The sequence below is a fragment of the Notamacropus eugenii genome, chromosome 4 (assembly GCF_028372415.1).
Source record: "Notamacropus eugenii isolate mMacEug1 chromosome 4, mMacEug1.pri_v2, whole genome shotgun sequence".
Lineage (NCBI taxonomy): Eukaryota > Metazoa > Chordata > Mammalia > Diprotodontia > Macropodidae > Notamacropus > Notamacropus eugenii.
The window spans coordinates 474,302,617-474,323,962 of record NC_092875.1 but is presented as its reverse complement, the minus strand read 5'-3'; the positions used below and the strand labels follow the sequence as shown (position 1 = coordinate 474,323,962).

Below are 21,346 nucleotides of genomic sequence, written 5' to 3'. Positions count from 1 at the left end.
TGCACCTTTGGCGAACCTCTAAATTAAATTGGTCCAGACATCATTATGGAAAACAATTTGCAACTATGTCCCCAAAGTCACAAAATTATGTAAATTCTTTAATATATGCCCCTTATGAGGCCTCTGCCTCACAGAGATCAAATAAAGAAAAAAGGACTCCTAGGTACGGAATAGTTATAGCAACTCTTTGTTTTTTAATAGCCAGGAACTGAAAATGAGAGGATGCTCATCTGTTGGGGAAAAGCTGAACAAATTGTGGCCTATGAATGTTATGGAATATTATTGCGCTATAAGAAATGACAAAATGGATGGTTTCAGGGAAACTTGGGAATATCGATATATTGGGTGAAGTGAGAAGAATAAAAATAATTTATACAATAGTATCACTAAGAAAAATAACTTTGAAACGTTGAGAATGATATGAGTGCAATGACCAGCATGATTCCACAGTTGTGCTTGTCCGTTTTCCAAGAGGAACATGACATCAAGAGGATGACATGACTTGCAGTTGACTTTGTTTTGAATGAGAGAAGGCTGTGCAAGGTCACCCGCCTCACTTTCTCCTTCAGAGCCATCTGGATCCAATGACCAGATATTCATCAGGACTGGAGATGGCCCAGGATGCTATGGGAGATCCTGGCCCTTTCGGGGTAATGTCTTATCAGATTCATTCAACATGATTCCAGTCTTGACAGAGACAAGATGCAGAGTATAGGATTTACATTTTTAGACCCAGTAAGTGTAGGAATTTAGTTCGCTTGACTGTACATTTGTTACATGGCATGTTCAAGGAGGACTAGTGTCTTCGAGGTGAGGACTTGCCCTTTTCAGGGCTGTTTGATGTCCACCTGACTGGCTCTCATCGATTGACCAACAAAAGGCAAGTCACACTTAGCTGTCATTGTTTGGACCCTGACTGGCTCAGAGTAAATGTAAATGGAAATTATTTCTGTTTTGGTCAGAAACCCTGAGGGTCTTTCGCTCCTAGACTGACTTTTTTTTAAAATTAGTTTTCTTATTTCTTATCTAGCCTTGATCACCGAATGGGTGTTGCCTCAGTCAAACTTAGGCCTGTTAAACACCTTAACTTAAAAAGACCAAGGTTTCCCACTGCATCCAGGACCATCTCAAGTCATCCTGATCTACATCTGGCCACCGGACCCAGATGGCTCTGAAGGAGAAAGTGAGGCTGGTGACTTTGCACACAGCCCTGCCTCACTTAAATCCAATTCACTTGCAAGTCCTGGCATTACCTTCCTCATCTCGGAGAATGAAGGACAAACAACCACCTCCTGCCTCAGTCATCTTTCTCCCTAGATTCAAGAACTGTAGCATGTCCAGCAGCCATCCCCTGGTAGGACACAGGGAAAAATGAGCGATAGGGAGGGCTAGGTCAGGGGATGCTATCTTTAGGGTAGCACAAAGTAATAAACTGAAAAAGATGCCAGTGACGGAACACGGACTCCTGTAACCCCTCCCTCCTCCCTTACAGTCTGTGGACTGAGACTCCCTGAAGCTGTTTCTGTGCCGGCTTGCTAGGCCTGGCCCCAGTGGCACACCGGCAGTGGCACACTAGCAGTGGCACGGCCAGTCGTGGCATAGGCAGCGGTGGCACAGCAGCGCTGACACACCAACGGTGGCACACCCTTCCGACCTTTTAAGGTGTCTTGAGCTGGAAAGCGGTTTCACCCTGCCCTTTCTGGGAGAGCTCAGGCCATCTCTGCCTTGACTCCCCCGTCTTGGCCTCCACCATCTCGCAGGGATCTGGGCACCAGACCAGCCCTCGCACTCCTCAGACTGCGGAACTGGGAGCACAAGTACGGAGGAGACTGAGGCACAGGGGCATCATGCGCTCGGACCCGGAGCTGGGTCCCACGCGAGGCTGGACTTCCCAGGGGGCAGCCCTGCCCAGTGGGCAGCCCTGCGGCCACTCCGCGAGGCTCACGTCTCTGGGAGCGGATCCCGGGAAAGAGCAGATCTGGGGGCGCCATCAGCCCCTCGTTGTTGGGTCCCAGCCCCTGCTGAGCTCCTGTCAGAGGCCGGGGAGGGGCGGGCCGGGGGCTCCGTTTGGGGAGAGGCTACTTTTCCCCACCGGGAAGTCATTTAGCTGCCTGGGCTGCCCTGACGACAGCGGAAGTCAGTGCACAGCTAGAACCTATCACGGCCCGGCTGGGGAGAGGCGAGGGTGGACCGGGGCACATCTCCGCTCATTGTCTGTCCTGGGAGGCTGGGGGCGGGGCCCGGGGAGCACGGAGGGGGCGGGGACTGGGGTCCGGGGGGCGGGGCCCGCGCGCGTTTGTTTTGGCTGGGCCGCCCCGGAGCTCAGAGCGGCCGCGATCGCTGAGAGTGGGAGGCGCGTGAGGCTGCGGGCGCTGCGTGTTCCGGCGCTGTGGCCCGGGAGCCGTCGGGGCAGAGCGCTGCTCCTCCGCGGCCGCCGTGATGTCCGCCCCCTGCTGCGCAGGCCAGGTGAGCCGGGCCGGCCGGGGCTCGGGGTGCCTCCAGGGGGCCGAGGCTCCGCCGCTGGGCCGGGAGGAGGAGGGGTCCCCGATTCGTTTGCATGGGTGGGGCGTGCTGGGCGACTCCTCCGGTGCCCCCCATGCCATCGCCACCTCCGGGAGCGCGGTCCGGGCTCCGGCTCGGTTGCCCCTTTCTTTCGGGCCGGAGCTGCGCGCACGCCGGGCGTCGGGGGGACGGCCCAGCGCGGAGGGTCCGGGGCAGCCGCCGGGCTGAGGGGGGGATCAGGCAGGGCTGGGCGGCCCGTCTCGGGGCCGGAGCCGGACCTGAGTCCGGGGGGGGCTGCCGCCTTGGGCTCCGTCCTGACCTCCTCGCAGCCCGGTTTCTGCTCCCGGCGGGGAGGGGCCTCCCGGGCTGGGCTCGGCCATCCCCACCTGTCCGGGAATGGCCGCTGCTGCGCCTCTGACAGGTGGGCCCCGGCCGGGCACGGGAAGCGAGGGGGAAGCCCGGCCGCGCTGCCCTTCCCCGGCCTCCCTGGCCGCGCCCCCGCCCGCTCCGGGCCTCGGAGGCAGAACTTGGGCAGGTGTGCAGACCTTGTACGGGCTCCGGAGCGCGCAGACCGGTCTCCTCATTTCATTTCCTCGGTCCCCTTGGCCCGACTGGTCCGCAGGCGCGCTCCCGGCCGGTGCGCTGGGGGTGCTTAATGGGGGGCTCCTCGGGCTTGGCCCTGTTCTGGACGTGTCTTCTCGGGCTTTGCAGGGCTTTGGTGCCAAAGGCGTGGGTGAGGTGAGTCCTACCTTTTCGAGTTTCTTTTGCAGGAAACGTTCCCCGCCCATCTTAATTCTGTAAGCGAGGAGTGAATCTTGTCCAGGAAATGGATTTAGAGAGGCTGCCTGGTGTGGAAGGTAGTGAGGGGGCCCTGGGTTCAAGTTCAGGGTCAGACACGAAGCTGCCTGCGTCCAGTTTCCTCCTCTGTAAGGAGGGATTGGATGCTTGACTTCCGAGATCTATTCCAGCCCTAAATCTAGAGTTCTTGGACCTGGGGTGATCCAGTGCCGATGTGCCTTGGCTCTTGGAGAGTGGGGACTTCTTTCCTCTGTACCTACCAAATCAGAGATGCTTAGTAAATGCTTATTGTATCGGGTTAAAAGTACGATGTATTCTTTCCTGCTAATAACCCACAAATGAATTTGAAGTTGGGGTAGTAAGAATGTCCACATTTTAGATGATTCAAGATGGCTCTGAAGGGCTCACCTTAGTTTTAATACCGTAGCATTCAGCTAGGTCTTTTTACACATGAGGATTTTAAATCGAGGTTAAATGACTTTGCCCTGGGTTCAGAGCCAGGCTCCTTGAGACCTAAGTAATGTTGTAAAGCTTTACTCCTGGAGTGTTAAAGGTTCCCAGGCTGGTAAAAGAACACACAAATCTTTTTTTCTTTTTGGTGGAGGCCTTGTGGGGGTTACTGGTACCAAAGGAGAATACCTAAATTATCAGTATTTTGATTGCTTTGTATTTCCAAATTTCTAAAATTCCCCTCTTGATAGCTCTACCTTGGACAGAACCAGCTGCTAAGATGTTCCTCACAGTCTGTGCACTTGTGTTTTTTTTTCTCCCACTGTGTCCATGGATCTTTGTAGTCTGGGAGTGAATCACCACTGTGTCCTTTTTTGGGGCATCATGTGGGGGGTGTATGTGCATAAAGATGTTTGTAAAGAGCACTGGAATTCATAGCAGTTACAGCAAACAGTATCATACTAAGAACAGTATGATACTGTAAACAGTACAAAGGGAACCTCATGTGAGTGTTCTTAACACTGGCTTTACTGTACCAACCAGTGGTTTTTTTCATGGTGGCAAAGGAAGCCTGTGTTCATGATGATGATGCTAAAAGGCCACTTTATGTAGTCATTTTCACTTTTTCCAACAGCAACCCTCTATTATTTCCATTTAATAGATGAGAAAACTGAGGTTCAGGGAAATGAAATGATTGTGCGGGTAGGCTCACAGTAAAGTGGATAGAATGCCAGCTCGGAATCAGGAAGATTCAGCTTCATGAATTCAAATCTGGCCTCAAGACACTAGCTGTGTGACCCTGGGCAAGCCATTTTACCCTGTTTGCCTCAGTTTCTTCCTTTGTGAAATGAGCTTTGGAGAAAGAAATGGCAGGCTACTCCAGGCTCTCTTACCAAGAAAATCCCAAATGTGAGGTCAGGAACCGCAGCAACTACAACACAGACACTTAAGTGGATGTGGGAGGTTAAGCGACTTCCCCAGAGTTTAGCACAGGGTTGGCACATAGTAATCAGCCAACCAAAGTTTATTAAGCACCTACTATATGCCTTAATAAATGCCCACTTGACTAAGTGGCAGAGCCAGAACTCCAGCCTGTGCTTTCTGAATACCAGTCCAAGGCAGCAAATAATTCCTTTAAATTGTCTGGAACCTGTCAGACATACCTGAGGTCCCATTTTATTGCTTTTATCATATAACTGTTTTGATTTCCTTGTTCATACATCTAAAATTGGAAGAGTTACCCCCCCATACTTGTTTTTTTCTGCTGCCTTAAAAAAATAACCAGAGATTTCTCTTTTTGTTGGGCCAAAGTTTTGTGTCAGTTGTATAAATGCACACCAACCACTTTGCTTAAAAACACATTCTAGATCTAAAATTAAGGACACATTCCCCGAGAGATCATTGGAGAATAATTTGTAATTATGTAGAATAATGTAATGAGAATGGCCATGCTCTTTGTCTTTTAATATAAATAATATAAATTTTTAAAAACCAAACTACTTTGCCATTCATTCCAAAGGCCTTCCTTGTACAGCTGCTGAATACATGGGTGCTTTGAGGAATGGGAAGATGTTTTATTTCTCTGTTCTGTCTCCCCCTTGAGATTTGTCCCTCTTCCCTTCCCTCACGATAAGGAAAAGGATTTATTTAAGCAATTTCTAATAGAAAACTTGACTACTAGGTAGTATAATGATTAGAGTACTGGGGAACTAGAGTTCCTGAGTTCAAATCTGACCTCACACTGTGTGACTCTGGGCAAAACTGTTTGCCTCAGTTTCCTCATCTGTAAACTGAACTGAAGAAGGAAATGGCAAACTCCTCCAGTATCTTTGCCAAGAAAACCCCAAATGGAGTTACAAAGAATCAGACATGACTTGAAATGGCTCAACAACAGCAAAAAAAGAATAGAAAACTATGATATTCCGTGGTCTCCCCTTTCCAGTCCCAGGTAGATTTATTTCCTTTAATGATCTCTGACAGGTTGCCTGCCAGCTTATTGCAGAGCAGGAGCGCCAGCCCATGAGGACAAAGGTGAAGAGAAAAACAGGCTGAACAATAACTCATCTGGGGTCCTGTCTCCCCAACAATGTCTCTTCCCACTGAGAGTTTGAGTCCTCTTTAGGCCTTCTAGGCACGCTTATTGCTTATTGTGCTTTTTGATAGTAAAGGAGGTATGGTTACTATACTTTCTTTGAGTGCTCTTTGGCTGGGAAGATGTGTATGTGGGTGTATGTGGGTGTATGTGTATGTATGTTCACTGTTCTAACACACTTGAGTTGTCTTATTCTCCCAAGCTATGAGGACGTTGCCCCAAGGCCCCAGCTTAGTATTCAAAACAATTTTAAAAAAATTTCTTTCTGTTGTGCTTTGTAGATTTTGAATTATTTTAATAGGACTAGGTTTTCTTTTTAAAGACTTTGTCACTTTTTTAAAAAAAAAGAAATGCCCATTTGTAGATTTGATCTATTCTGTACAAGGCTTTCTTTGTTTTCCTTAGGCATAGTAAGGTGGTTTGTGTGTGTTTTTTTAAAAATTTCATTTTAGATCAAAGGCAGCCGTCTTCCTAAGAGCCAAATATCTGGCCAAAAGAATCAGCCCTAAGCAGAGTCCCCCTCCCCTTCCATCCCATCACAAAGAGGAGAAAACCCCTTACGCCTTCTAGAGAAGATATATTCAATCCTCTCTTTAAGACAATAGTAGCTTACATAGACTTCATTAGTTCCAACTAAGAGACTAAAGTTTTGTGCTGAATACCATAAAGTTAGCAGTCTCAGTGTATTTGAAGTTGAGTGAAGGAGGCAAACATACTCCTGAAAGCACATGACAGTGAATGTGTGGGTTCTGTCTGCTTTTGTACCTTCAACTGACATGATCTTAACGCTTTATTTCTTATTAAACAGTTTCATAGGGCGATATATGCAGACATCTTGCCCGCCCCCTCCGGGAAGTCACCAAGAAACATTTCCAGATAACATTTAAGCAAATACAGTCTACTTTATTATGCATGAAATCCTTGAAGGGAGCCACTGTTTGCCTTCTGTCTTTGTATCCCCAAGTGCCTTGGTACCTTTACTAGATCTAGAACTCTGAAAGAGCTTTATCAGTCATCTAGACTTCTCTCTCTCTTTCTGTCTCTATGTCTCTTTCTCTCTGTGTCTCTGTCTCTCTCTCTCTGTCTTTGTCTATCTCTCTGTCTCTGTCTGTCTGTCTCTGTCTCTTGCAGATGAGGAAACTGAGTCCCAGAGATGTAAAGTGACCAGCATTTCTTTCAGTCTTCTCAGTGCCAAAGCCAACTCTGTTTACTGCTGCAGAGTTCTTGGCCCTCCCCTGTGCTAAACACTTGAAGCACATTTGTTATGTTACAAGGAAAAGGCCATTTTGTAGTGGAGTCACTGGGGAAGGAAGCTTTCATATAATTTTAATTCAATAAACATTTATGAAATGCAGCCATAGTACTAAGCCAGGGGATACAAATAAGTAAGCCTTTGCCCTCAAAGAGGGCCCTAAAGTGATAAGACACTATATGAAAGGAAGCTGAAAGGGGGGGAACGTCTGGATATATTGGGGGGCAGGATGACATTCTGTGCAGGCAACCAACCAGAGGTGCTGAAGTAAAATGGAGAGAAATTTTATGCCTGGAAAAAGTCCACCTTAGTCCAGTCTTTGATTTTTCATAGAGGGGAGTTAACTAGCTCAAGGTCAGACAGGTGGCAGAGCTGGGACTTGAATCTGGGTCCATCGGGTTTTTTCACCTGTATGGTGTTGCCTATTGACCTGGGCCTCTGTACGATTAATTTGACCAAGAGTGGGGGTGGAGGTGGGTTGGCTTTGTACATCAAGTTAGTTACAAAACTTTTGCTTAGGCCTTGATTGCTTCTCAGCTGGACTTAATTCTTTTGCTTTCAATATTTCCCTCTCTGCAATTCATTCTTTGCTTAGCTGCCAAAGTAATCTTCCTGGGACCTAGGACTGACGATGTCATCCCTGGTTCAGAATCTGCTCATTCCTTGCAGAAAGAGATATCAAGGTGTCCTCCCCTCCTAGCCTTCCAGTCTACCTTTCGATAACTGTATTTCAGGCTTCCTTTAACTTCCTTTTTATTCCAGCTCAGTTGGACCTTTTAGCTGTTCCCAGATGTCCTTTTACAATTTCCCATTTTTTGGGGTGTATTGATTAGTCAGTCAGTAAACATTTTTCAAGCTCCTATTTGTTCCAGGTACTGTTCTAAGCACTGGGGATACAAAAAGAGGCCAAAGACTGTCTCTGCCCTCAAGGAGTGGGAGGGGAGACAGCAAACAAGTACATGCCAGCAAACTATAGACAGGATAAATAAGAGATAATTTACCAGAGAGAAAGCAGTAGAATTAGGAGGGATGGAGAAAGACTTCCTGTAGAAGGCAGATGTTAGTTGGGACTTAAAGGAAGCCCATAGTCTGAGTGATGGAACAGGCTAGGAGTCACTGAATCTGAGAGTGAAGACTGGAAAGGTAGGAGGCAGCTAGCTTAGGAAGGGCTTTGAATGCCGCAGGATTTTATATTTGATCCTGCAGGAGATAGGAGAAGCCTCTGGAGTGTATTGAGTTATTATTAGCACAAGCTGTTTGTTCTCCGCACTCCCCACCTCTGTGGCTGGGCTGGATGCCTTCATTTCTGCCTGTAAGGAAATCATTCCTTCTCTTTAATGCCCAGGTCTGGGGTCTGCTCCTTCAGGAGATTTTAGGACTGTTAATCTGGAATTAAGAGACCCACCTGGTCCAACCTTCCTCCTTTTAAAGATGGGGAAATTTACTTAGTCCCAGTAAGATTTAAGTGGCTTGCCCAAGGCCAAGCAGCCAGTAAGTGCTGCAGATGTGCCTCTCTGGCCTAGGGTTCTTTCCACTGTACCACAGCTGCTTCCCTTACTTTATATCTGTATTATCTGAAACATGATCTGTGCTCTCATATTTTCTTTTTTCTTGAAGCCCTATGTCAGATGTCCCAATCCTTCCTTTTTTTCTTGTCATTTTCTTTTGAACATTTCCTCCTCTGTCTTCTTTCCCTTTCTCTCTCTCTTTAGATTATAAACTTTGTGGGACAAAGATTAATTCCCCCTTCCCCCCACCATTTTTATACTCCAGTGTCTGGAGTCAGGAAGACTCATCTCCCTGAGTTCAAGTTTTACCTTAGACACTTACTAGTTATATTACCCTGGACAAGTCACTGGATTCTATTTGCCTCAGTTTCTTTACCTGTAAAATGAGCTGGAGAAGGAAATGGCAAACCACTCCCGTATCTTGGTCAAGAAAATCCCAAATGGGATCATGAAGAGTCAGACATGACGAAACAACAGCCCCAGTACTTGTGAGTGCCCTCTGCTAGTCAGCTCTCACAACGTTTGTTGAAATTTATTAAGATGCCAGAGCAGCAGCACTGTCATTTTATGTATTTCTATGTATTCATGCTTTCTGTGGCAGACTGTGTACTCTAGTGGGTAAGCCTTTTATTGATGGCATGTTTTTTATATGCTTACATTGAGATGCTTTAAATTTCTTTTTCTTGCCTTAAATTCTAAGAAGGGCAAAGTGTGTGGTGTTGGTTGAATGTCTTTTTTTTTTTTTTTTTGGTATAAAGTTTGTTTGCTCAGCAGGTTGTTTTTCTGAACTGGCCTTAGTTGCCCTGAATGAAACTGGCGTATAACCGGAGACTGGGAAATGCCTAGTGGAAGCCTTCACTTCTGGGGGTAGCATTTGGGGAGTGGCAGACCTGTAGGAATGGCAACTTCTCAATCATTTTAAATATTTCAGTTTTTTTTTGTTCTGAACAAAAAACATACATTGACAAATAGCATCTTCACCTATAGAGAGGAACGAGAAAAGCAATGGATGTCTACACAAATCCGTTATATAAAGGTTGCAGTAAAAAATTCAGTATATTAGTTTCAAACTTGTTCTGATTCTCTGTTTTTATCTCTCTTATTAGTGGAGGTTAAGTGACTTGCCCAGGGTCACACAGCTATTGTCAGGCCAGATTTTGAACTTGGGTCCTTCTGACTCCAGGCCCAACACTCTATCCACTGTGTTACCTCACTGCCCCTTTCTGTTCATTTTTTCAAGCAAATGCTGAAATAACTCTTCTTTTTGGTATCACTATTTTCCATCCCTGTTTTCTCTGAAACTCTCATAGTAAAAAAATTTATATCTGTTTACCCCTCAGTCTAAACCTGTCTGTCAGGTGGTAGCGTACGGTGTACTTCATCATTATTTCTCAGGTATTATGGTTGATCCTTGTATTGGTCAGAATTCTGGTATGTCAGAGTTGTTTTTCTTTAGAGTGCTGGGGTTATGGTAGACATTGTTCTGGTTCTGCTTATTTGAAATTGTATCAGTTCATAAAGGACCTTTCAAGTTTCTCTAAATTAGTCTACAGCCCAATAATATTCTGTTATCGATACCTTAGTTAGCCATTCCCTAACTGATGCCCGTCCTCCACTCCCTTAGTTTTTGTACATATGTACGTATGCCTAGCTGCATTGGTAAAGAGGCAGTTTCCTTACCCGAGTAGTTCCCTGAACCAGTGAGATCACAGACTTAACCAATCTCTACCTTATCCCCATAAATTCTGACTCATTTTGGGTAGTGGTCTTTCTTGCTAAAGGTTATAAATGGGAACATGCCTGTTTATTATGACTATGTATTCCATTAATTTGTTTCACAGTCTTTCCAGTTTGAGATACAGTATCCTTGGATATGAACACAGGAAAAGTAAAAGGAGATATCATTAGAAACTTAGTTATTCTTCAGTTTCTTGGCTCACAGGATTGTAGACATGGGGCTGGAGGAACTCCTTGGAGCCTTCTACTTGAAGGCCCTCATTTTACAAAAGAGGAAACTAGGGTGGGAGGGAGGGGGATGTATGTTGCTCAAGGTCACACAGGTATTAAGTGGCAGGATTGGGGTTTGAACTCTCGTGCTCCAAACCCATTGGATCTCTTTCTACTGTATCAAATTGCCTCTAAGATGCCTTGATTCATGTCCCATCTAAGAAACCTCAAAAACCAGGCAGAGGATAGTGACCACATTTACTTGTGAGTTGGGCCAGTTACCAGGCCCGTCCATCTAACATAATTCAGCCTCAAGAAGAAAATCCTCAAATAAGATAGGATGTCTCAAGAGCCTGGCCTGATGCTTATCTCAGCTTAGTAATACCCTGTTGAATTACCCTGGGTTGTTTAATCTATGTTTTTACGTTATTGGCTTGGTCAGCATCTTTCTTGAATTTACTGTTGCTTGCATGCCTTGGCCAACTGAATACAGAACTGAGATTTGTTGCTGAGTGATATGTATCAAGTTATAGATCATATGCTTTACCCAGTGTCCCTCCAAATATATATGTTATGATATTTTAAAGACCAGTCTTATCGGCAGGGATATCCCCATGTCCTTTTGTGACCATGTGGTTTGCTTCTCCCTCCAGTTCTGCCCTTACCTTATAAAAGAATATGGGATACGGTAGATGGGGTGGAGCTTCACTATAGTGGTTGGTTTGATTACATAAAACATCTGTTTGAATTTTACAGGAAACAGGATTTTACATTTGGCTTTTCCTCAGTATTGTGTCTCACGAGACGAAAATTGAGCTTGTATTGAAGGAAAACAGCTGTTGTGGAAAAACTTCGTTACATTGAGCTTCTTAGTGTAGAATAAAATTTACAGGGAAAAAAATCACATTACAGTACAATGTGATTAGACAGCAGTTTTCCCCCCTTCATCAGGAATGTCTAGTCAAAACAAATTTTTCAAAAAAAAATGGTCACGCATATACAGAGATAATTAGGAGAGATTAGCATATCAGACTTCCGTTTATGTCTTTTTAAAATTTTTTTAATATCATTGTCATTTTCTCTGTGATCCTCCCCCTCACAGAGAGCCATCCCATAAACATAATATTTTAAGACAAAAAAGGAGACAAAATTAGCACAAGCAATCAATACATTGAAAAAGTCTGAAAGTGTGTGTAGTGTGCACAGCGTAGACCTTCTGCCTCTGTGATGGGGCAGGCTGGGGGTGTCTTCTCAATCTCTTCTTTTGAGTCCTGCTTGATTTTCATAATTGTGCAACACTCGCTTTTGATTTTGGGGTGTGGTTGATTTTTCCATTTACTTTGTTGTAGCCATCGTGCATATTGTTTTCTTGGTTCTACTTATTTCATTCTGCAGCAGTTCTTGTGTCTGCATATTTTCCTGTATCCATCACATCCATAGTTTCTTATAGCACTAGAGTAGCTAGGTGGTACTATGGATAGAGTGCCAGATTTGGAGTCAGAAAGACTCCTCTCTCTGAGTTCAGATCTGGCTTCAGACATTTAGTGGCTGTGTGACGCTGGGCAAGTTGCAGGGCAAGACCTGGTTTGCCTCTGTTTCCTCATCTGTCAAGTGAGCTGGAGAAGGAAATGGCAAACCACTCATGTATCTTTGCCAAGAAAATCCCACATGGGGTCATGAGCAGTGAGATACCACTGAACAATATTCTGCAGCATTCCCATACTTTGTGGATAGTTTGTTTAGCTACTCCTCAACTGATGGGATGTTGACTGTTTCACTCTTACATAAACAAACCAGCTACATTTTTGAATTATAATCTACAGGGTCTTTGTTGAATTTACATTGTCTAGTTGTAGAATGTCTCCTCACAAATGGAAGGGAATCTGCTGTAGGTATGATTTTAGATTAGTGATCTGTTTGTTCACCTTGGCTTCATTGTTGGCTAGAGTTTGAGTCTTGTTATGATATCAGATGACATTGGCAGCCAGTGGGATGGTGGGATTTTTGGTTTATTTTCTCTTAGCATTCACTGAATCATTCATTTCATTTTCAGCATGGGCAGAGGGACAGATGTGATGTTACAGTGCCATTGGCTTGTTTTTAACACAGCTTTCTGTAGGCCTTTATTTGTTGTTGTTCAGTCCTTTCAGTTGTGTCTGACTTCATGACCCCATTTTGGTAGTTTGCCATTTCCTTTTCTAGCTCATTTTACAGATGAAGAAACTGAGGCAAACAGTGTGAAGTGACTTGCCTGGGGTCACACAGCACTTGTTTTTCCCTGGTACGTGCATCCTGGCTATTCTGTTCTTTCTCCCCCAATTCCTTTTCTACCCAGATGCCTACCCATCCATCAAGACTGTGCTCCACATCACCCTTCACAGTGACCATCCATACCACAGTGGTCTCTCCCTCCTCATAAGTCCTGTGGAACACTTTGTACCTGTCCCAGGTTTTTTTGGCTCTTAGCGTGAACTACTTTAACTTATTGGTAGTATTGTAGTCCTGAAGTGTACACAAAATGTTCTCTTTGGCTAAAGTGTAAACCTCCTGAAGGCAGGACTAAACATCTCATGCCTCAATGTCTCCCTAGCTTCTAATATGGTGCTTTACACAAAATCCATGATCACTAAATGTTTGTTGCTGAATAAACATATGAGAAAAGAGAGAGGAGAAGATGGAGGTAGAGGAAGAAGCATGTGAAATAACTGGGCAGAAATGAAACCAGTGTTATTCTAGAAACCATGTTTGGAGAGGTATAAAATTTAGATTTTTTGAAGCCAGGAAACAAATAGGCATATGCCTACTTGACCCTAGTACCAAACAACCATGCCTTTGGTAAGGCTGACTCCTTTTTAAATCAGTCAACAAGCATTTTATTAAGCAACTATTATGTCCTATTCTGGGACAATTTTTCTCTCAGAAAGGTGTGTTTAATAAATAACAATTCGTCACCTGACAGCAGATAAAAACAAGCCAATGGCGCTGTAGCATCACATCTGTCCCTTTGCCCATACTGAAGATTACCTGAATGATTTGGTGAATGCTAAGAGAAAACAGACCAGAAATCCCACCTTCCCACTTGCTGCCAATGTCATTTGATGCTTCTAACAAGACTCAAACTCTAGACAAACTCTCCCTTCTATTAGGTGAGTTATGTACATAAGATACATCCCTAAAGATAATGGAGGCGATAGCAGATGACAGGATGGGCACAAATCTCATGGAGGAGGTGGCACGTGAGCTGTGTTCTACCTCCCTTCACCATCAAATGCTAAGTGTTTCTCATTGTGATTTCAGATAGATTTCAATGACCTCTTCATTTATTTAAAAAAAAACACTTAAAAACACTAAAAACTTTACACAAATATAATTTTGTATGTCTTAGTTTTCTACACTTCATTCTGAATATATTGTTCCCTCCCAAGCTTTCTTTTTTCTTTCTTTACTTTCCATTCCTTATAACATAACGAAATGGAAAGAGTTGAGGGAAAGCAGTGTTAGCAAACTCACCAACTGAGTCAGGTTTTTGGCAAAGAAGGGTGTGTTTTATACAAAATAGGCCTTTATCATAAGTATTATTCTCTTTTGGTTGCAGTAGTTCTTTCCGTTTCCATTGGTGTCGTCACTTTGGCTAAATCATGGGCTTTGCTGGTTCAAGTCCGCTCTTTCCAGGAATGACTGTCAGGAACTGGAAGCAAGACAACTCTTCTGGAAGAATGATGGGCTTCAGAAACCAGGCCAGAGTGGGGAGAAGAATTTGGGTTTCTACACGCTGTCACTCAGCCTAGATTACAGTCAAGAGGGATGCTTTTTTTCCTTTTGCAGAAGTGTTACAAACAAATATATCTGTTTCTATATTGCACATTTTCATCATGCATCGAAAGAGAAAGAAAAATCAAGTTTGTTATTTTTTTCTTGATAGGTATTTGAGTCAGTGATAGTACTGGAAATAATTCACTGGGGCTTCTGACTTGTGGTTTTGAATGTGGAGCCACAAGACTTGTTTGTCATCCCTTTATGTAAATTTAATTGCAAGAAAGAGGCTCTTTCTTGCCTAGGACAAGTGATAACAAATCTAGATGATTTGTGGAGGTGCTTGGCTATTTTTTTGATCATCAGAACCAAAGTGAAACCCAGGGGAGGTGGAACTAAAATTTCCTATCTTACAAATACGCTATTATAACTGACAGAAAAAATCCTCACTGGCAATTATTGATGGCATGTGCAAATCCTTACGTGAGTCTTATTGAGTACAAAAGAAAGAAGGGAATCACTTCACTTGAAACTCAGTTATGGTTGGGAATCCTGAGAATCAATTATGGGGTAACCAGTCAAATTTTTGTCAAATCGGGTACAACACGATTCGATGGAAAGTGACTTTTACCTGACAAACGCAGGTAACCCTTGATTTATGCACAATAATAGGAGAAAATGGTGGCTTCTATCACAGAGAACTGGTCTTTGGATTATATAGTTGGGGTATAACTGAAGTGAGCAGGAGCTATGGTCCTATTTTTTGTCATTCATTCATTCATTCAACAAATATATTAGCTTTCTGTGTGTAAGGCACTTCAGTGGGGGATTACCCAGTTCCAGTGCAAAGGATAAATGAATAAGATTCACTTCTGTTATTAAGTGACTTGCCCACAGTCACATAGCTAGTGTCTGTGTTGAAATTTAAACTCAAGTCTTCCTGACTTCAGGGCCAGTGCTATTCATTGCACCACCCAGCTGCCCCAAAAGTCACTTCTGTTAAACATTATGAGATACGGAAAAAAGGTCCACAGATAATTACAATCGGAGAATCACAGAAAACTAAAGCCGTAGGCTATAGAGTCCACTTCGCATTCTAGTAATGAGGACACTGAGACCCAGATGAAGACACTTGTGTCTGTTCCCACATCAGAAGTGGGATTTGTCCACCAGGGTTCTAGTCTGGTTCTCACCATCGCGGAGGAGTCTGTGCTCAATTCTTTGCTCTCTGGGGTTTAACTTTTCCTGTAACCCACCAAAAACCTTAGTTCAGAAGGAAAGGCTTGGTTGTGATGTTCCCAGTCACTCTTGGTGGGAAATTAGCATGCAGTTGGGTGGTACAATTAGTTGTTAAGTCCATGAAAAGATAATTAGGACTCTGAGAAAGTCATAAGATCGTATGATTTTAGAGGGGAGAGGGATATGTAAGAGATCATTTGGATTCAGTGCTAGAATGCTAGATGAAAAAAGAATTTAAGTGCTTACAGTATGCTAAGATTTGGGGGTAAAAATAGAAAAGTAAGACAGTCTGTGCCCAGATGGAAAGGTCCCACGATCCTTGGGGTGTAGTGGCACAACAGATGTTAATGCTTCTTCTTAATGTCATTTCTGCTGATTAAAATCAGGTCAGTTTCTGTTATTGAACCAGGCAGACTTGGGTTTGAATCTCGCCTCAGACAATTACTCTCTGTGTGACTCTGAGAAAGTCATTTGACCTTTGAACTTCACCGTCCTCATCTATAAAATGGGAATGATAGTAGCACCTCCCGCCTAGGGTGGTTGTAAAAATCAGAAGAGATGTTTGTCAAGCAAACCTTAAGACACTTTCCACGGCCACAAAGGTAGCACGTACATCAGAAAGATGACACACATCAAATGCTGCTCTGCTGCTTCTAACGATAGCATTTGCATAGTTTAGCGATTTGAGTTTTGCATAACATTTATAAATATTGTCTCATGTGATACCTGAAAATAGTTATCCCTTATTCCCCTCCAAGGACAGCTGGATGGCACAGTGAATGGAGTGCCTATCTCCGGAGTTGAAATCTGAAATCACTTACTAGCTTTGTGACCCTGGGCAAGTCACTTAACCCTGTGTGCCTCAGTTTCTTAGCTATAAAACGAGCTGGAGAAGGAAATGGCAAACCACTCTTTTATCTTTGCCAGGAAAACCCCGAATGAGGTCATGAAGAATTGGACATGACTGAAACAACCAGACAACAAAAATGACCTCATTCTTAGATTATGGCAATAGCCTGCTGGTGGGTTTGCCTGTCTCAGGAAAACCTCAATCTAGTCCACTCTTTATTAAAACCACTAAAATGATTTTCCTAGGTCCAATCATGTGACACCTCCCCACCCCTTCACTGCCCAGTAGACTCCAGTGGTTCCCTACTGCCTTCAAGCAAATACAAAATTCTCTGTTGTTCAAAGCCCTTCATAACCCAGTCTCCAGATGCCTTTCTAGCCTTCTTACTCTTTGATTGGGTAACAATGGCCCATTCCATCTCACGGCAGGGAGCATTTTCTATGGCTGTTGCCCATGCCTGGAATGCTGTCCTTCATTATCTCTGTCTGAGGGATTCACTGGCTTCCTTTAAGTCTCAGTTAAAATCCCATGTTACACAGGAGGCCTTTCATAATTCCTCTTTCCTTTTCTCTTTTAATTATTTCCTGTTTTCTCCTATATGTAGCTTATTTGTATATGTATTTGCTTGTTTTCCTTATTAGACTGTCAGCTTCTTGAGGGTAGGGACCGTCTTTTATCTCTTTGTATCCCCAAGGTTTAGCACAGCGTCTGACACATAATAGGCCCTTAAGAAATATTCGTTGGCAGAAGTTAAATGCCTTGTTTCCAGACTTTGTCATGCAGCTGTGTATTGAACTCAGGTCTTCCTGACTCCAGGTCCAGTGCTAGATCTCTTAACTATCATTTCACCTTTCTAGACCCAAACCTTATCTTTAAAATATGAGGGGGTTGAACTAGCTGACCCATAGGGGGCCCTTTGGGGCCCTTCTAGCCCTGGATCTGAGATCCTGGGATTCCCTCACAAATGCCTGGAGTCACTGGTTGGGAGCTTGTGTAGAGGGTAAAACTTGTCCCCAGCTGAGTCTCTGATTTTCAGCTGAGGCCTCTGTAATGTCTTAGTTTGCTTTCTGGGCTCAGTTACTTTCTTATGGTAATAGCTGGGAAAACAGCCACACCTTTTTGAACCCAAGGCTACCTAGCTTGCTGAACTAGAATCTAGGCTAAAAACTGTATGAAAGGGAAGTATCCTAGGACATAAAGACCATTTATTTGCACACTGGGATGGAGGAGAAAGGAACTCCAACACCATCCCCAGTACTGGGGCTCCTAAGCCCTGCCCCCAGCTGTGGCACACAATACTGTGGTTCAGCCTTGTTTGGAATTAAGATAGCTGGCCACCTAGCTTAATGAGATCATCTGTGCCAGGCCCAGCTGGCTTTGAAGCTGTTTTAAAATAGACCTATTCTTAAATGAGTAACCCTAGGAAATAATTAGAAACAGCTTCCAGGTGAGGGCCCTTGGAGCCTGCCTCTCTTACAGTTGGGAACTTGTCTACTCAGACCACCTGGGGTAGGGGTTGGGGTTGGGAAGAGATAGAACTTTCCATTATTTTCCTATGGAGGAAAATGGAAGGTAGGTAGGCTTCCCCAGACCCTGAGACTTTGTTTCCTGCTGCTGAGCTCGCCCCCCTTGCCCCTTCTGCCACTTCTCAGGGCCTGCCTCTCCTTTTGTCTGACTGGTCTGCAGTCTTCCACCATGGTGCTTTGTTTCAAGCAGGCCTCTTGTCTGGGGCACTGCCCCTTCTCAGTCTGTGAGTGAGGTGGCCCTTTGCTTCTCTGCCCTCTCTCCCTCCATATTCCTTGGTAGCCTCAGCTACCTAGAGGTCCTTTCTAAACTCTTTTCATACACATTGTGACCTAGGTTTCTGATGAGGGTTGGAAAGGTGGGGGGATTCAGGGACTCCCCAAATACTGGAGTACAGGAAAAGGCTGTCTGGAATGAATTCTGCAGACTCAAGCATTTTTGAAGTCAAGGTGGTGAAGATTTATTGTCACCCTTTTCAGTGGGCGAGAGTTCTTAGGGAACCTTCGATTTGAAAGGGGTAGAGGTAAGGTTGATAGAGGTGCAGTTGTAGTAAGACATGTGCCAAATATACTAAACAGGTGATTGAGGGCAGGATTAGGGAGTGGTCAGTTCCTAAAGGAACATGCACTTTTAGTGTCCTCTTCATCGGAAAATTGCCCAAGGCAGAGCTCCATGGAGTTGGTTTTGGACATGAAACGTTACTGAGTCAACTAACGGTCAGGGCTGACTGAGAAACACCCAGGCTGCTCCCATCAGTGTCTTGTTTTGACAAGAGAGCGTAGGGAGGGTACAAATGGCTGAGTCTAGCATGCACATCATGAGGAGTCTAGGATGCAAATAAGGTAGGGAGATGGTGTAGATAGTTCAGTGAGTAGTGAAGATCTGTATGAGCCAAAACAGCCAGTTCAGCCAGGACAAAGCCAGTTCAAACTAATAATTCTTTAGGTGCAGCTGGTTACTGGATCAGGATGAGAGGGAAATGTTTTGCTGGGGCATGCTGGCCTAGAGCTGGGGAGAAAGGGCCAGGGCCAGTGTTCTGAGTGAGGGAGAAAGGTGATTTTGGAAGTGGGGTCCCAGCACCCAACCTCAGATCAGCCACCTGCTTTAAGCTTAAAATGAGGATCGCCCACTTGAGCAGTTTAATGAAACTCATTTAAATCTCAAGGATGACTGCCCCAAATCTTTGTTTACATTTCTGTGTTCTAGCCTATGGGAGGGAGCATTTTTTTCAGAGATGCCTCTCCCTAAGGTGCTTTACAAAGCTTGATCATGGTTGTTAAGTGTTTTGCTAGGGCCACTTTGGGGAAGTGTGGTTAATGAATTGAGACTCGGTTGCAAATGAGTTTAAATAAGTTCTGTTGAACCGAAAGTTGCAGCTAGAAATAGTTCATAGGATGAGGATGGGGGAAAGGGGTGCCCAGGAGGAGGTAGAAATTTAAAAAAAGACTAAAAAAACTCAGGGATTGTTTTCATATTCTTTGTAGTAAAGCAGTTCTGTCCAACCTGTTCTTTCTGTAGGCGTGGAGAAGGGAGGTAAGATTCTAAGTGATAGAAAAGCAAACAGGCCGTTCCTTTTTGCCTTTCTCAGTCCACTTTATCTAAGTGGGCACTGAGCCTGGACCATCTAGCCATTTTTATGTGAAGAGATTGTGAAACCCAACCCAGGAGTGTGTGAACTTTGTGTTCAAACTAGCAAAGGCAGTTAGGAAGGACTGTTGATCTATCCTCCTACAACAAGGAGATTGAGATCTGTAGTTTTTTTTTTTAATTTAAGTTACATTTTATTTTCAAACTAATAGCCATCTTTCCCCTTCCTCTCAGACCCCAAAGCAAGAAAAACCAAACCTGTTACAGGCATCTGTAGTTAAGCAAAACAAAATTTCTTCATCAGTCATGTCTATATGCATATATATATATATACACACATATATTTATACACATACACATCTGTCTCTCTGCATTCTGAGCCTATCAGAAAATGTTTAGAATCGGAGTGTATTTAGTTGGTCATTGTGTGGTTTGGAATTCCAATTTTTTTTTAATATTTTGCTTTAATAAGTCAATATTTACCTTCTCATCCTCCCATCCCCATTGAGAATCCGAGAAAAGCAAAGCCCCGTTACAAAGATGCGTGGTCAATCGAAACAAATGTCCACATTGGCCGTGTCCTCAAAAGTATTTATTTCCTTTTGCTTTCTGAGTCCTTCATCTTTCCTACACGTGGTGAGCCCATAGCACGTTTCCTCATTAGTGCTCTGCATTACTTTGATTAAGAGTTCAGTCATATTTCATCACATTTATAAACCACAGCTTGTTCATACATTTTCCAGGATGTGTGCATTCTTTCAGATTCCTTTTCTTTGCCTCCTCAGAAAGAGTTAAATTCTTTTTTGTATACCCTTAGAATTTATTTTTCTTAGGACTAATCCCTTTCTTCACCCCCTCCTCCTTTTCCCCTCCTATTTCACTATTGAGTGAAACGTATTTCTGTACCCAAACACTGTGTGTGTTTGTGTCTCTGTGTATGTGTATATATGTGTAGATTTTAACAACTTTCTCTACTCCCTAATTTGGATTTCCAGGGGAGAACAAAGCTAATGTCTTCTACTACAGTGAGGGATGATTACCAGTTGCTGTCAGGCTATCAACACATATCTGTCAAACTTGTGCTGGGTGCTAAGAAGCACAGTGCTCCCTGCTTGGGACACACTTACAAAGGATCAAGCCATTTTACTCAAACAAGGGTGGGGAAGAAACACGCATTTATCAAGTGCCTACTGTGTGCCAGGCTTGGTGCTAAATGCTTTACAAATATTATCTCACTTCATCTTCACGACACTGTGGGAGGTAAGCACTATTGTAATCCGCATTTAAAAAAAAAATATTTGAGGAAAGCAAGACAGAGATTAAGCCTTTTATTCAGGGTCACACAGCTAGTGCGCATCTGAGGCTGGGTTTGAACTCACGTGTCCTGACTGCAGGGCCAAGAGTCAATCCACCTAGCTACCTGGCCATTTATAAGTGAGGGTGAAGGAGTGTGTGTGTGTGTGTGTGTGTGTGTGTGTGTGTGTGTGTGTGTGTGTGTGTGTGTGTGTGTGTGCGCCTGTGTGTCTGTATCTGTGTGTCTGTGTGTGTCTCTTGTGTGTAAAAGCCTAAATATGAAGAGAATAGCAAGGTATATAAAATAGTCAAGTATGAGGTAGTTGGGAGGGAGGGCATGCCCTAAATGCTGCTGGAGCAGCCGGGTGTTAAAGGAAGAGAAGGGTGGAATAGCCCAAGCAGGATAGGAGCATCTCCCCTACACGCCCTTCCTGGTGGAGTCCTGGTTCTCTCAACATCTGTGTGAGGTTAGGGTTCAAATCCCCGGATTGGGGTGGGGCGGACGTACCTTTAGTTTGAGCTTTAATCCTTTCTCTGGAGCTCCATCTTTA

The 21,346-nt window shown here is 44.2% G+C and overlaps 1 protein-coding gene across 6 annotated transcripts in view; it reads left to right on the top strand.

The window, feature by feature from the left end:
* The first annotated feature begins 2,294 nt into the window (after nucleotides 1-2,294).
* The window catches only part of SERINC5 (serine incorporator 5), a 106,863-nt gene continuing 87,811 nt past the window's right edge, over nucleotides 2,295-21,346 (top strand). For 3 of the 6 annotated variants that reach the window (XM_072606442.1, XM_072606443.1, XM_072606441.1), the window contains exon 1: nucleotides 2,884-3,240. In XM_072606442.1, coding sequence (XP_072462543.1) covers nucleotides 2,899-3,240 — 342 coding nt within the window. In that variant the 5' untranslated portion in view covers nucleotides 2,884-2,898. Of the gene's footprint in view, nucleotides 2,467-2,883; nucleotides 3,241-21,346 lie in introns of those variants that run through there. The other 3 variants (XM_072606445.1, XM_072606444.1, XM_072606446.1) reach the window with 2 other exon arrangements.